The following is a 16,875-nucleotide window of genomic DNA, read 5'->3' as shown; positions in this document are numbered from 1 at the left end:
ACCTTTGCAATGGTCACTTTGCTCGAACAGAGCGTGCGCGATTCAAAGTTTGAACAGGGAGTCTCCGTAGCGTTTGAGTTACTGCAGCTAAATTACTCCATCAGTTATTCACACGTCTCGGAACGAGGCTAAATCGCATGCGAGCTACTACTACGGCTAACTATATACACAAATTTATCTCATTAGGATATACCTCTTGAAATGCATCATCTCGTAAAGTTACCGAACATGTTTTACCGTTTTATATGCTAACATTACGGTCACATTTTTGTGCTTGATTATTACTCCCCACTTCCCATTTTACCTCAGCAATGCAGCGTTACGCCTACGTGGATAATAAAGTACCGCTGCGTATCAGTGGATGTTGAGTGGGTCGGGGAAAGGTTACAGAACCACAAGCACAAGGTGGTAGCATCTGGTTCAATCCGAGGGATGTAGCCTATTTTAAAAACCGAATAAATGTACGGTATTGTTTTGTATTAATTGGTCGTTTTCCGTAATTAAATTACCTTTTTTTTTTTTTCCCGTAGTTTCAGCTGGCATTTCGTACCTGCGTATTTTGACCAAGAATTGCGTGGTTGGTACACAAAATGCGTGCAGGTTGGCAGGTCTGCAACTGTAACTAGAGGTAACATAAGTCCTCTGAGAGAACTCTCCCAACCTTTATATATATATATATATATATATATATATATATATATATATATATATATATATATATATATTCCATAGCCTATGTATAGATATTGGCACCAGTGTCATGATGCCACATGTGGTGTCATGCTCCCATACATATGGAATATGTATCCAGGGGGAATATTCTCCATTCTCCACGTCTCCAAGCACACTCTTGGTTTGGTTTGATTACCATCACAGTTCTTGATTTCCCCCTTACTTGGTTAGAAATCTGTAGTACTCAACGACCTATCCACCGATCTGGACCTGCAACCACTTTCTATGAAGAAACTACTTCATAAACACATACACATTTAGATGTTGGAATGGGCAAAGATTATTTTTCTATCAAAATTGTGTTAAATGTATCGTGTTAGTGAAGGGAGAAATATTTTCATGCTTTTTTTTGAAGGTGTATGAGATAAAATGTGAAAAACTTCAAGGGCAGTGAATATTTTCTGAAGGCATGGTGTACACGCCCCTGTTCAACAAAAAACTGGACTGTTAACTACTGTCTAAAACTGTAAAATATACACTCACTTCCCACAGATATGCAATACCACCCCCTACATATGTTTTGAATATATTTATTTTGCTGTCTGCATTTTAAATTACTTTCTTCTCCACATTTTTTCCTTTATTCCCCACTTTGGACTGTCAAATTGCAGTTACAGGCACATCCCATTGCTGCAAGTTATAACTTATAACTGCAGTCCATGAAATGTTGTTTTTTTTTAAATTAACAGTGTTTGCTGGCTGACTAGTGGGGGGAACCGTTTTTTTTTTTCTGTGCACGGCTGTTTATGATCACTGAAAGATAAAGGAGCATGCTTTTTTGTCCTAAAGTAGACAACACGATTCCACCCATTACATTACATTTATTTAGCAGACGCTTTGGGCAGTTCACAAATTACACCCATGGGCAGTTCACAAATGAATTGGAAACAGAAAGAAGAAGCTTCCAGAAGTGGCTATTAAACAGTTAGCCTTTCATGGTACAGAGAGTGTGTAGAGGCTTTCATATTCAATTTGGGCATTCAGCCTCTCTAAGCACCTGTGAGAGCCTTTTTGCCATGTGTGCAAAACATGCTCGCTGTATACCGTAGCTTGGAAGATATTTGATGTAAAACTGCCAAGTTAAGGTGAAGCAAGCTCAATCCAAGACTACAGAAAGAACATAAAGATTTTCACTCTATGTTGCCCCTGTAGGTGGTTATGAATACCCAGGTCAATAGATCTATAAGGCCTATTTTAAACACCCCTCTTTCATTTTTTATGAGATTTCTCAGAAAGTCTTTAGATCTATGTTTTGATTAATGGTGTGTCTTTCTCTTAGAGATCATCCGGTTTCAATTGGCTGTACTGCTTTGGACCTATTAGGAATACCAGATTATTGGAGTGAGCGTGGAATCCGATCCCTGTAGACGTAGGTTTGTTCTGTGGTTGTGTCGCATGCATTATTAAAGAAGTAAACATGAGCAGGTGCTGGAGACAAAAGATCAATCGAAAGAGCGCCAAGCACTGACACGTGGAAACCACGAGGACTGCATGCAATCCCAACTTTGAACACTTTCCCCCCCCGCATCTGCATTAGGCAAGAACCTGGATTCCTTTCAGGAAGTCTGACCCCAATGTCCAGTTAACTTTGCAAACAATGGAACTCTGTTGTTGGATTCTGATTAATAATTCAACAAAACACAAACAGGTTTTGCTGCTAAATCTTGCATGTAGGCCTGTATACCGATTGTACTAACGGCAGTAGTGTTCTGCATAAAAGTGTATGCTGTATGCAAATGTATTGTAAAAGTGTACATAACATTTGCACATATAGCAACACGCACATTGGCAGGGCTAACCCGTGAGTCTGTGGGGCCCTAGGTGAGATCTTGAAAATGGGCAGCAAAATAATAAATAATAAAAATTATAATTAAAAAACACCACACCAGGAGCCCATTAAACCAGCCAAGGACCTAGGCGGTCGCCTATATGGCCTAATGGAATATCCGGCTCTGCAAGTTGCATGTATATATCTGCCCTTAATTCTTAATGCAGATCCTAATTTTTGACTGTATTTAATTCCTACAAGAAGGACATTTAAACAGTGGTTTCTATGCTAATTGCATTTAAAAACACAACCTTTCAGTTTTATCTCACCAAGCACATTTTTAAAGCAACACGTTCTCATTCCCAACTCGTCAAATATTGCAGCTTGGGCCAGGGCTCTTCTCGTCACTATTCGACGCGTTAGGGTTTTCAATGTAGCCTGTTTAAAGGGGACAACGGTATTACCCTTTCGCATTAACGCTTGACCCAAATGTCTTGAAATTATACACACAATGTTGCCATACCACATAGAAGCTGCATGTCAAAAATTATAGAGATTGTAAAGATTGTACTTCAAAAACTCTTCTGCTTATCAAGTGCCATGTTTTAGCCTTGTAACGCGCAATAGGCGAAGCTATTCAGACAGAATATTGTAGCCTAGTTATTTTCAACAATTATGAACACAGAAACTTTTTTTTTAGTATGCACACCCACTTGCATGTATTCACAACATATAATAAGCAGAGCATGATTGAGTTACTTTTTCACTAAATGTCGGGTGTGTGCGTGCGGTCAATAGAGTTTTCAATGCAGCCTATTTAAAGGGGACATCCGGTATTGCCATTTCGCATTAACGCTTGACCCAAATTTCTTCTAATTATACACACAATGTTGTCATACCACATAGAGGATGCATGTCAAAAATGAAGATTGTACTTCAAAAACTATTCTGCTTATCAAGTGACATGTTTTAGCCGTGTAATGCGCAATAGGCGAAGCTATTTAGACTGAATATTGTAGTTATTTTCAACAATTATTGACACAGAAACTTTTTTTGTATGCACACACCACTTGCATGTATTCACAACATATATTAAGCAGAACATGATTGAGTTACTTTTTCATTAAATGTCGGGTACGTGCGTGCGGGCAATAGGGTTTTCAATGTAACCTATTTAAAGGGGACATCCGGTATTGCATGTGTTATACCACAGCAAAGTTTACTACATACTTCATCACAAATTTGATATATTTGTTTTAAGATACATGGTGGCAAAAATAATTCCCCCCGCTTCTCTTCTCAATCCCATCACTCTCAATGTTTCTGCTCAGGAGGAGTAGTTTGTTCCGTTCTAAATGCATTTACAGTTCATTCGATGGTAAAGGGGTGTGTTTACATGGAATTTTAAGGGATGGTTGTTAAATACTGGGCGGAAGAAATCCGAATACATATGCGGCCAAAGAGCTTGCATCTAACTGTCAAATGTAGACGTAGCAAGCTGTGTTCCGATTAGCACATGACAGAGATCGCATGAAATGACAGGTGTAACCATGGCCTAGGAGACTCACAGAAACCAGATTTTTTTCACAGAACACTTGATTTATTGATAGCTGCAGGAATGTATTGATGAAATTTTATAATTTAATAATTTTGCCTGAATTATAGTGAACTATGTCTGCATTCTGCAGCTTTACAATAGGTTAAATGAATCCGCTAACTCAGTACAGGATGAAATGTAAAGATTTTAAAAGGATTGATTCATTGCGCATTACACGGCTAAAGATTGTAATAAGATCATAAATAATTTTAATTGTATGAGCGTACTGCTTCAGACCAATAAAGGGCACAGTGAAGTACATACCAACAGTTTCAGGAGCAATGGTCTCCCCACAGTTTGTGTCAGAAGCAAGGCAGGTAGGATCAGGCCTACAGCTGTGACCAGCTGTAACAGAAAAACAACACTGAATCAACATACCCCACTTTAGGGGCATCGTCTCAAATACCTTTTTGTGGGCATTATTTGGGAAGCTGGAGTCCCAAAGCCCTGTCACAAACATTCTTCGTTGGCCAATATGATTTGGAATTGGACTTCAATTTTCCACAAAAGGGCAAAAGGGGACCGAAATACCTTTTCCAGACATTAAACCAACCACACCAGCCTCTAAAGAGATTAAACAATGGTCGCTGAACAATATGCAATAATAACATGTCTGTTATATTTTTTAAAACGTTGATCATAGGTAATCCAATACACTCAAAATAAACTGCGTCACCCAGCATGCATTAGCCTAGGTTTACGTTGATGTTTCTAAAACAATACTCAGTGTAGCATATAGTATTAAAATGAAATAATTTCTGGTATATTTCGTTATATGTGCATGTGATTTTAAGTAATTAAATTCGAATAGGTCACAGTAGTATTGATTGTCTACAAACAGGAGCTCCGAATTTGCGCTGAGGGTCAGGCTACTGTCTGTCCGCGTCAAAATCCGCCGAAGTGGTAGTCAATGGGCTACCTCACTCGTCAACCCAAGACGCCCAAGTCTATCCAACGCGTTGAACAGTGAAAATCATTTCCCGTGTAGGCTAGCCTATAGTGTTCAAATGAAATACTTTCTGGTATATTTTGGTATATGTGTAGGCTATGTGATTTTAAGTAATTAAATTCGAATAGGTCACAATAGTACAGTAGCCTGTTGATTGTCTACAAATAGGAGCTCCGAATTTGCGCTGAGGTTCAGGCTACTGTCTGTCCATAGCATCAAAATCCGCCGAAGTGGTAGGCTAATTCAATTCGATGGGCTACCTCACTCGTCAACCCAAGACGAATACTATAGTGACGAGAAGAGCCCTTGCCCAAGCTGCAATATTTGACGAGTTGGGAATGAGAACGTGTTGTTTAAAGAAGCTCGTCTGGTGCTATTTTAGGCCTTGGCTGCCGTTTATGACTCGCGAGGGAGACATAATTTCGCTATGTCATTCTACCCAAGTGACGCCACAGCTCTACTGAGAGGGCTTTTCTGTGCAGAAGTCGAAAGAGTTAATGCCCACGGCGCTTCTTATTGGACGAGGGATGAGTTTAGCGAGTGAATGAGAGAAAGCGAAAGGAGGGAACGAGAATCCGAGAGGTAGATTCAGTAAACACTCAACCCAGACAGAAAGGGATGCGAGCAGCACTCAGTCGCTAACAGAGACGGGACGCTGTCTCTCTGCCCGGAAGAGAAAAGAGGAACCAGGTCAAATAGATACAAACATGATAATTTTTTCCTGTTCGAAAAGTGCTTGTGAATCGGATGGGACGCGTGACGTCTGAACTCCGGGGTAACGTACAAACGCAAGAGAAAACACAGGCTTAAGTAGCTAGCACGCTAGCTAAATGGATATCAGAAGAACTTCGCCGGGCGCGGCCAGCAATGTCGTGATTTTGTCGGAGAATTTAATTGCTTTTCGTATGCGGTGAAAGGGAGACCGACGGAGACGCTCAGGGGAGGGCGAAGCGGCGAGAAGCATGGCTTTACTGTACTCTTTTCGTCTCCTGTCTGTAAGAACGACGAGGACGCTTATAATATTTGGGTGTCTCTTCTTGGTAACAAGAGGAGTGGACCGGAATATGCCAACAGCAGACAGTTCGCTGTCATATAACAGCAACGTGACGGCCGGGGGCGACAGGCGGTACATACGCATCGGCGACGGATCCTCGCAGGAATTTGAATTTCCCGAAAACACCAAGGGAGTGATAGTAATCTCGAGCCGCTACCGGAGTATTGTGGGCAGGGATTCGGGCCACAGTGAGAGTTGGAGGCAGACCGTGAGCGTGCGATCTCTGGACCCGGAGGTCCTGTCTATTCTTAACGTGAGCGACAGTGGGCGCGAGGGCCCGTCCACGAGGAGCTACGTTATTGGCATCAGGTCTGGCATGCCTGGAAGAGCAAGGCTTCTGGTTCAGCTACTGGACATGGACCAAGACTCACGGCCAATTCTGGTGGAGGAGAGATCCGACTTCTCCATCAGGGTTTCCCCCGGCGTCAACGACCCGGCTGCCCAGCTGGTCCAGTCCGGCGGGCTGTCACACTTTTCCGAAAACCCTGTCCTGTTTGCCTTGCTGCCACTCATCTTCATCAACAAGTGTGCCTTCGGCTGCAAGGTGGACGTGGAGGTTCTGAGATCGCTTGCCCGTCGGCCGGCACCCGTGCTCCTGGGCGTGGCTGGCCAGTTCCTGGTAATGCCTCTGTATGCCTACTTCCTGTCCTGGCTGGTGTCCTTGCCCCAACCGCTGGCCTTGGGGCTGGTCATCACCTGCTCCGCCCCGGGGGGAGGGGGCGGGTACCTCTACAGCCTGCTGCTGGGCGGCGACGTCACCCTCGCCATATCCATGACGCTGATCTCCACGGTGGTCGCCGTGGCGATGATGCCCCTCTCCTCCGCCCTGTACGGGCGGCTGCTGGGCGTCCACGCCGCCCTCCACGTGCCCTTCGTCAAGATCCTGGGCACCCTCCTCTTCATCGCCATCCCCATCTCGCTGGGCGTTGCGGTGAAGCTGCGGCTGCCCAGGCTGAGCCGCGCCCTCCTGGCGCTGATCCGCCCCTTCAGCTTCGTGCTGATCGTGGGCGGGGTCTTCGTGGCCTACCAGATGGGGGCGTCCATCCTGGCGCACGTGCGGCCGCAGATCGTGGTGGCGGGCGTGAGCGTGCCCGTCTTCGGCCTCCTGCTGGGCTACGCCATGGCCCGGGGGGCGGGGCTGGCCCCTCCCCACCGCAGGACGGTGGCCATCGAGGTGGGCGTGCAGAACAGCCTCCTGGCGCTGGCCGTCATGCAGCTGTCCTTCCGCCGGTCCGAGGCAGACTACGCCTCGCAGGCGTCCTTCATCGTGGCGCTCAGCAGCACCTCCGAGATGCTCCTCCTCGTCCTCGCCCACATCGCCCGCCGGAGGCTGGGCTCCGCCTCCCTGACGGACACCTGAGTCCGCCCCCCGGGCCTTGACAGACGCGTGGGTACAGACGCGCGCATCTACTGCTCAGAACTGTGAAGAAAGTATTTTTTTTGTCTTGAAACCAAAGGCCTTTTTCTCCTTTTCTGAGTCTAATGTTTTCATTACTACTGAAATGTGTCCTGTGTTACGTACACACAAGGGAGAGACATGCTTATAAATTGCTGATATTTTTCTACCAGACTTGCTTTTTCTAAATTAAAATGATTAATATTTGTGTCCTGTTTACAGAGATCTGTCTGTCCCAGAAATAGGGCTGGGAAGTGACGTTGGATGTTTCTGGACTGAAAAGGTGATCTACATACTTGAATAATGACTAAAGAGATTAAAACTTGGAACAGTTAGGCTGGAACTGTGTGTCAAGCGAGGGAAACTAAAGCACAAAGAGTCAGTATCGCCTCTGTGAGAAAGGCGCAGAGGTCATTTGTCTTATCGCATTCACCATGATAATCCCACCCACCAAGGTCAGCGTCATTTGTAGCTTGTAATTCTGAATGCGAGACGAATCTTTACCGTTCGGTTCTGAGCACAACCGAAAGTGTTATACTGCAGTGCTGCGTGTTTTGGGTGCTTTCATAGTATTCTGGACTGGTTAGGATTGAATGATGTGCTACTTACTGTGGTTGGGTATTGACCAACTTTCACAATTTCTCCAGTATTTTGGTACCTCATTTCACCATTTGTAATTTAAAAAGTGAAATAAAAACATTGAACGAAATCGCTGAAAATGCCATTGGAAACATAGCATGAAACATTTCCTTTTTGCAGTCTTTTTTTGTTCTGAGCAAATCTCGGTACTAAAAAAACGTAAAAGACATCTCCAGTTCAAATTCCAAAGTCCCACTTCAGTTGCATATTGTAGGGAATGCACAATGTACGGTTTCATAACATCACAGTTATGTACACACGTATTAGAGGGTAGAAACTGTCCCAAACGGTTTGTGCTTGTGCTTTTTGTGTATGTGAGAAAAAATGTGGTCTGTGTGTGTGTGTGTTTGTGTGTTGAAAGTGGGTTGAGGAGAGAGCTTGGTGTGGGTGCCTGTATGTGCTAGAAAGAGGTGTTGTCGTGGCCGTTGAGAGTGAAAGGGTGCTGTGTGCATTTTAGTTGGGAGGAAGTACAGACAGAGGCAGGACCTGCATGTTTGAGCTAGGCAAAACATTTGGCACAGTCATGCAGAGAATAATTTGGAGAGGTTTTGTGCTGCCGCTTGTGTTTTTGGTGGACAGTCATCTAATTTAACCAGCGGATTAACTCTTGATCTGTTACATTCTGTTCTGTGTATTTTGAGCCAGTCTGAACTCCCTGGGCACCGACCAGCTGGCACAAGCAAGCATGAGTTTTTGCAAAGGAATCGTGCAATATGCTGTGGTTAGGGAGCAGTGTGCTGTTAGAAATGCAGTGAGCTTTTAGGAGTGCAGTGTACTCTTAAGATTGCAGTGTGTTATTGGAAGTGCAGTGTGTTCTTAGGAGTATAGTGTGTTATTGGAAGTGCAATGTGCTCTTATGAGTGTAGTGTGCTCTTAGGAGTGTAGAGTGCTTTTATGAGTGTAGAGTGCTCTTAGGAGTGTAGTGTGTTATTGGAAGTGCAGTGTGTTCTTAGGATTGTAGTGTGCTTTCAGGAGTGTAGTGTGCTCTTAGGAGTGTGGAGGACTCTTATGAGTACAGTGTGCTCTTAGGAGTGTAGAGTACTCTTATGAGTGTAGTGTGCTCTTAGGAGTGATGTTAGCGCAGAGTACTGTTATGGGTTATAAGTACACTTGGTAGTGCACGGTGCTGTTGGGGTGCACTCTGCTGTTAGGGATGCAGTGGTATGTTAGGAGTGTTGTTAGGGGTGATGGGTGTTATTGGGGTGCACTCCGCTGTTAGGGATGCAGTGGTATGTTAGGAGTGCAGGGTGCTATTGGGGTGCACTGTGCTGTTAGGGGTGCAGTGGTATAGGAGTGTTGGGAGTGCAGGGTGCTATTGGGGTGCACTGTGCTGTTAGGGGTGCAGTGGTATGTTAGGAGTGTTAGGAGTGCAGGGTGCTATTGGGGTGCACTCTACTGTTAGGGGTGCAGTGGTATGTTAGGAGTGCAGGGTGCTATTTGGGTGCACTCTGCTGTTAGGGGTGCAGTGGTATATTAGGAGTGTTAGGAGTGCAGGGTGCTATTGGGGTGCACTGTGCTGTTAGGGGTGCAGTGGTATGTTAGGAGTGTTAGGAGTGCAGGGTGCTATTTGGGTGCACTCTGCTGTTAGGGGTGCCGTGGTATATTAGGAGTGTTAGGAGTGCAGGGTGCTATTTGGGTGCACTCTACTCAGCTGTTAGTAATGCATTGTGCAGGCAAGACGCTGCTGTCAGGGAGAGAGGTGCAGCTAGAGCAAAGCCAGCCGGTCCTTATAACCAGGCTCATGTTGAAAGGACAGAATGTTACGGATTAGAAATTAATCCTCTACTGAATTCTAAACCAGATTAATACCCACAACAACATCTCCAAACTACAGCAAAAAAAAAAAAAAAAAATTAACAGATAACAATATGTACGGCTGTGTTGTTTGTGATTAAACTCAAATGTTAATCCCCTAGAGAATACATGTGACTCTGAGACCCAAATATGAAGAACTACAATTCCCAGAATGCATTTATAAATGAATGTTTAAATTTATGTAGATGTTTATATTTATGCATCATCTTATGAGAATTTGCTGATGTTAATTAGTTGGCAGGGAAATTGCAGACTAGTACTTAAATGAATAAAATCATATCAGTCGGGTATTTAAATATCAGCTGGCGAGAGAGTGGAATAGAGGGATAATCCTGGTAAAATTTCATAAGACTGGTCTGTTGTACTTGGTGTATCCTGTGTCCGGAGTGTTTGCCTGAAATTCCAGGGCAGGAGTGAAGCTTTGATGCAGACATGTTAGTGCAGAGGAGAGAATGAGCTGATTGCAGTGTCTGTTATGAAGGCCTCCTATATAAACCCCAGGTTGCTCAGTCTAGCATACTGCATGTGGCTCACTGGCACCTCCCACAGGCCTATCCATGATTCAGGCATGGGGTTTACACACATTCACACATAAATTATAAAAATGCAAGGCAGGTAACGCGAAAATGGAAAAACTGGAAAGTCCGCCCCCTGCAATTACTGCAGAAAATGTTTTTCACCATGTGAAAGCCAACATTTGGACCAGCTTTGGGTCTTCCTCAATCAGACCCATGTTTGTCCTGAGGAAGGACAGACACATGCACCCAGACAGACATGCACATGGAGACATGCCAACACACACACACACATATTCACGGGCAAAAATAAATACTTTTTAAAATGTTTTATTCAGCTATATCAATATATAAATGCATAAATAAAAGTAGAACCTTTAAAGAAAACAAAAATATTTATTTAAAGACCATTCTGTAAAAATGTATTTCTTCTAACACCATGAAGGAAGGTGATTCAGTACACATTGCAATGATTCCAATAGAGACAATATCATTGGTAACTGTGGCTGGGAGTTCCATGAGGTAATGGCCAATAGAGACTCTTGGGGAGTGAGGGCTTCAGTCAGCAGGATGTCCCTGGCTCAACAGTAATTCCTGATTAATCAAGAGACCTGTGTTGCAGTTCTTGTTGCTTAAAAGAAAGCAGTTAACTGACTTCCCATATAGTGGTGGATGGACACGTACATTATACTGTGTCCCTTCTAGAAGTGAAGGCAGGTGTAATTATTGGGTGGGACTCAAATTGCAAAAACTGGCTTTCCCCAGTTCCCTCCTAATCCTGTGGATTGCACACTGAACTGAAGCTGTCAGTGTCTGTGGCGACACCTAGTGGATGCACCGTGAACCCTGCGTTTCGAATGAGGAAAACGTATGAAAAACCAATAATAGCAACGCCATTTTAACACACGCATGTGTGTCTGTGGAAAAACAATATAACCTGGGCTGCACTGCGCTATGGGCTCCTGCTGGTAGCTGTGCCCATGCTGTGCTCATCACAGAGGCTTATGCCCTGGAATGAAATAGCTGGTGCTGCTCTGAACACATCGACCTGGTGGGCCCTCATTAAAGAAACATGAGCTCTGGACCCTGCAGGCAGCTGATATGAGTCGGCTTGTTTGCATGAACGCGGGGGCGGCGGAATCACTCTCGACCTCCGGCACATGGTCACCCAAAACAGCGGTGAGCCAGAAATGCATCACCGCTCACGTCACTGTTATTTCAGTGCCCAATGGGCATCTGCTCTGAAAGGTACCGTTCAGAAAAAAATGAGAGTGGTAATGATGTCATGCTGAAAATTCTGAGGGTCTCCTTGCTGGAATGTGGCACACAGGGCAGTGACGCATGTTAATATGAGCAAAACCTGCCTGAATTTCTACCTGTTCCCTCTCAGCCCACCACCTGGTTTTTTGCCATCTTTGTTATACGTTTATGATCATTTTTCAAACGACTTACATTTGAAAAATGAAAAATCCCTACCATTCTGAATTTGGTTGCTTATTCAAAAATGTGTTTTATATGGAACAAAGGACAAACAGTACCAAAAATAAAACATTCCTATTTAATTAGAAGCATGGGTTGTTACAAATACACACACACACACACACACACACACACACACACACACACAACAATAGCTCAAAAACATAAATCATTTGAACAGAACAGCAGTGACAAGTTTGGAGCAGATGTCTATCCACGTTGTGAGTTGCATTTCTGTCGCAGTACGATCTCAGTATCACTGAATGAAGGAGTTCAAATGTTACGCTGTTCATTGGATTGTTATCTTTCTATTCGTCCAGTAGATGGTGCCAATGAACTGAAAGTGCTTGTTTTGCAATCAACTTCGAATATATTTAAACATCGGCCATAGTTACGGTTTTGAGTATTGGACTGGTGCTACATGGAATAAGCACCAGTTTATTTTAATAAGCACCTCTTTTTATTAAATTTGTGTGTGTATGTAGGTGTAGGTGTGTGTGTATACATAGTGCACAATGCAAGCCTGTGCAGGTGTGTGAATTTGTGAGTCAGTCTGCAAGCATATTTTAGTCAGTGAGTCAGCAAGAGTGCTAGTGGTGGTACATCTGTGTGTGAGTGTGTGTGTGCGTTTTAGTGGTTGTGTGTGTGTATGTGAATGAATGTGAATGGCTGTGTGTGAGAGTGAATGTATGTGTGTATGTGTGTGTGTGTGCATTAGTGCATGTAAGTGATTGTGTGTGAGAGTGTGTGTGTGTGCATGTATGTGTGTGTGTGTGTGCGTTCATGCATGCAAGTGCATGCGTTTGGGAATGTAAGTGGTTGTGTGTGTGTGTGTCTGTGCATGTAAGTGGTTGTGTGTGAGAGTGTGTTTGCGCGCGTGTGTATGTGAATACTTTCATGCATGTAAGTGGTTGTGGGTGAGAGTGTGTGTGTGTGTGCTTGTGTTTGTGCATGTAAGTGGGTATGTGAATGCGTTCATGTATGTAAGTGGTTGTGGGTGAGAGTGTGTGTGTGTGTGCTTGTGTTTGTGCATGTAAGTGGGTATGTGAATGCGTTCATGCATGTAAGTGGTTGTGGGTGAGAGTGTGTATGTGTGTGCTTGTGTTTGTGCATGTAAGTGGGTATGTGAATGCGTTCATGTATGTAAGTGGTTGTGGGTGAGAGTGTGTGTGTGTGTGCTTGTGTTTGTGCATGTAAGTGGGTATGTGAATGCGTTCATGCATGTAAGTGGTTGTGGGTGAGAGTGTGTGTGTGTGTGTGCTTGTGTTTGTGCATGTAAGTGGGTATGTGAATGCGTTCATGTATGTAAGTGGTTGTGGGTGAGAGTGTGTGTTCTTAATAACATCAACCATGAGGGAACACCTCCTGCCTTTCTGTTCCCTCACGTCAAACTGGATAGGCTTCATTTTGGCTAGCTACAGCAGGGGTCTCGCCTAGACTCACGACCCCCCACTGAGTGGGCTGACTCACAAATTTGAGCAGTCAGTCTGGAAGGATATTAGAGCTGGTCTTTGTGTAAATTAAGTCAGGCATTAAAGATCCTTTTTATGTATTTCTGTATGAATACTGGGATGGCAGCTATGTCATCTGCCAAGATACAGGTTCCTGGAGTGTACAGAAATAATAGTTAGACCCTGTTCAGATAAACAATACATTATACTTTGTACATTGTCAGAAAAAGTACCAAAATTATGTGTCCATACAAATCTACAAGTCTTGTGAGACTCATTTGGGGAAAAGAACATGCTCCAGCTTCCTGTAGAAATAATTTGGGAGGATCAATGATGCTTCTTTTTCCAACAGGCGTGACACGGTCACTCCCTCATTTAGAAACTCTTTGTTTTTGTACGGTTTCCATGTGAAAATCAAAACAACTTCCTGTAGGAATCCAGGGGTGGTAAATGTTGGTTTCTGCATTCTGTCAGAAGTAATTCCCTCAAAAACGTTTCTCCCTGGCCTTTCTTGCCCATGAGGGCTTTTGTTTTCTGATGAGCTGGCAAGGGATAGGGTTGCCAGCATTCCGTTGCTGAAATAGGGAGAACAATACAGAGGGAGATGGGGATTAAATTAATGAAATATTCAGTTCTGCTTGCTGAGCAAATTAATTGCACATTTAGCTACATTAACTGTACCGAATTTAGTTATTCACCACAAGGCAGGGAGAAAAGCCATCACTGGTTATTGAGCAAATAATGGTATGGGACAACCATTTTTTTGCTTAGATACAGGCTGTCCTGGCTAGTATGTGACTGTTGGCACACTTAGTGGGAGGGAGGTGTTCTCTCTTCCCATCTTCTCTTTTACTCTACACCACCGCTCACAGGAGTTCAGTCACTGTGAGATGTGTGACTGAGCTGCCACTTATCACCAATGGTCCAAGGCTTCAGCTGTGCTTTTTTTGTCTATGACCAAATCAGTTTCTCTGCTGAGCTCTAAGACTGAAATCCTAGACTGTGTGCATGAGTGGTTCAATTCAAATGTCAAAACGGGTTTCATCCTGTGTTTCTGAAAGATCTGTGCAACTGGACGTTTCCCCTAAAGACTTTCTCAAAGTTCATCCACACGATGCCAGGGATGCTGTGTTTGAGCACTGGTGAGGAAGGTTCTTTTTTCGCTCTTTACTTTTAATATGCATTTAGAGCAAGTAGCAGCTACACTTTAATTGGAGGTACAGAGAATAGATGCTTTATGCTTCTAAATTGTGATTGATTGTGTCAAAGTTATTCTAAATTTACTTATAAAAGTACATTACTGTGTAAAAGACAGCAAACCTGCAATTAACTTTCTTTATAAAGTGTATGACCTGTCTTAATGTGTATGTGTGTATTTGCTATGTTAGATTGGCGACATGTTCAGGGTGAATTACTGCCTCTTGTGCAATGCATGTTCCAAAGCCCCCCTCCCCCTGTGACCCTGAACAGGAATCAGCAGGTTAGATAATGGCTGGATGGATGAGTGGTAACAATGAGTTATCATGCTTATTCACACACTGACACATGCACAGGCGCACAGACACAGACACACACACGCACACACACACATACATGCAGACACACACAATGCATATCCACAAATCTTATTCCTCTCTATTCCATTATTCTTTTGTGTTCCTGAGTTGTCTTCCATCTCCCTTCCCCCCTTCCCCATTCACTCTCTCACGTTCCCATCTCCCAGTTTAGATCAGTGCAAATGGCTTTAATTCTCATAACTAACCTTCGTGCTCCTGAGGCAAAAACACATTTATGGCAAACAATGAAAGGGTGATGTGAAGATAAAACATTTCCAAGCCTTGTCACAGTATGAGAACAGCCCGTACTCCGTATAAAGCCAGCTGTCCCTCGTTCTGTCCATCTCCCCTTCTCTCTCACTCCCCCCTCCCTCCCAGTCCCTCATTTACTCTTAACTCATTATCCGATAGGCAGGTGTCCTCAAATGCCCCTGCCTACGCACTCACAAAACACATAGCAAGAACGAGTGGTTTTGGGGGCATGTCCCACCAGTAAATAATAAGTGCAAGCTATGCAGGGCCTGTGATACTGCGCCCACCCCCCCCCCCCCCACCCCCCAAGCCATCTTTTGCGTGTCAGTACTGACCGCACCCCAGAACTGTGTTTATCTCAGGAAAACCAGTGCATTTTACAGACTGTTAGATTGGCAGCCAGGAGGAATACTGGGAGTTCCTGGTTTGGTTTTTCTCTGTTATAAAAAAGAAAAAGAAAATCCATGTGGATGCTTGCGCAGCTCGGCGGTTTGTGAGATGGAGACAGAGGTGGGGACGGCGGGGGGGGGGAGTTCTGGGGTGTTCTGGTCTTGACTTGTGAAGTCGTAGATCTAGGGAGATTAATGGATGGTAGAGCCCACATCCAATATGCTCAGGCAGAAGCACACGCACGCATACTCCTCTCAGGCACACACACGCGCACACCCTGGCTGCCGACGCTCTCGTGTCTTGGTCTCATTAGCTGAAGGTCACGCAGAGTTGACAGGAGCTTCAGTCTGTTCCCTTAGGACAGCCCTTGCCCTCCTCCCTCCTGCCTCGCTGGTTTTAGTCAAATATCTCTCTCTGTCTTTCTCTTTCACTGTCTCACTCCCTCACCCTGCTCAGATTTGAAAACTGTCAACCTGCCTAGTCAGAGCCTCAAACTTGCCCAATCTTGAAAAAATATCCCAATTAAAAAAAAATACAAAACAAAGAAAAGACTGGAAATACACACGTTAGATATATATAGCCTACATATATATATATATATATATATATATATATATATACAGTATATTATATATATTATATATATATATATATATATATATGTTTTAATGATTAAAGGAACTGTGACTAAAGTGATATCTGCATTTAGATCTATGGGAAAGAAATCATTAAATAAGGTTAGAAATTGTGGTCAAAAGTACACAATGACCGTGATGCTCATGCATTAGTGCGATATGTAAGGAGAAACAGATGAGAAACTCTTCCTCAGGTGACTGTCAATGTAGGACGTGATCAAACTGTGTTAGCAAGAACAATCCGTTGACAACTCCATAGAGAGGGATATTATAGTAGGGTTGCAGTGCATAAACCCCTCATTACAAAGAGAGGGGTTTGAGAGTTCAGTGGCGCAAAAACCATAGGCACTGGTCTACAGAGATGTGGAATAAAGTGATGTGCTTAGATGAGTCATCCTTCGCCATATTCTCAACAAGTGGGCAAGTGCATGCGTGGTGTACACCAAGAGAAAGGCACAGGCCAGAATGCTTGACACCAACAGTGAGGGGGTCCGGTGGCTCTGTTATGCTGTGGGTGGCACTTTCCTGACATGGTTTGGCTCCACTTACCCCCTTATCACACATATGAACATGCTCTTTATGCAAGATCAGGGGCAGAAAACACTTGTAAGCATTGCTTGCTGGTGCACACAAACAAGTTCACTTTC

At 43.9% G+C, this 16,875-nt stretch overlaps 1 protein-coding gene across 1 annotated transcript; it reads left to right on the top strand.

Annotated features, from left to right (window-relative positions):
* Window positions 1–5,305: 5,305 nt before the first annotated feature.
* Window positions 5,306–8,239, top strand: LOC118226779 (P3 protein-like). The gene has a single exon (XM_035416656.1). It carries the CDS (start codon window positions 6,009–6,011, stop codon window positions 7,458–7,460), a length of 1,452 nt encoding a protein of 483 aa, XP_035272547.1. The 5' UTR covers window positions 5,306–6,008; the 3' UTR covers window positions 7,461–8,239.
* The last annotated feature ends 8,636 nt before the right edge of the window (window positions 8,240–16,875 follow it).

The sequence above is a fragment of the Anguilla anguilla genome, chromosome 5, assembly GCF_013347855.1.
Source record: "Anguilla anguilla isolate fAngAng1 chromosome 5, fAngAng1.pri, whole genome shotgun sequence".
Lineage (NCBI taxonomy): Eukaryota > Metazoa > Chordata > Actinopteri > Anguilliformes > Anguillidae > Anguilla > Anguilla anguilla.
The sequence above is the reverse complement of the archived record's forward strand: the minus strand, read 5'-3'. Positions and strand labels throughout refer to the sequence as shown.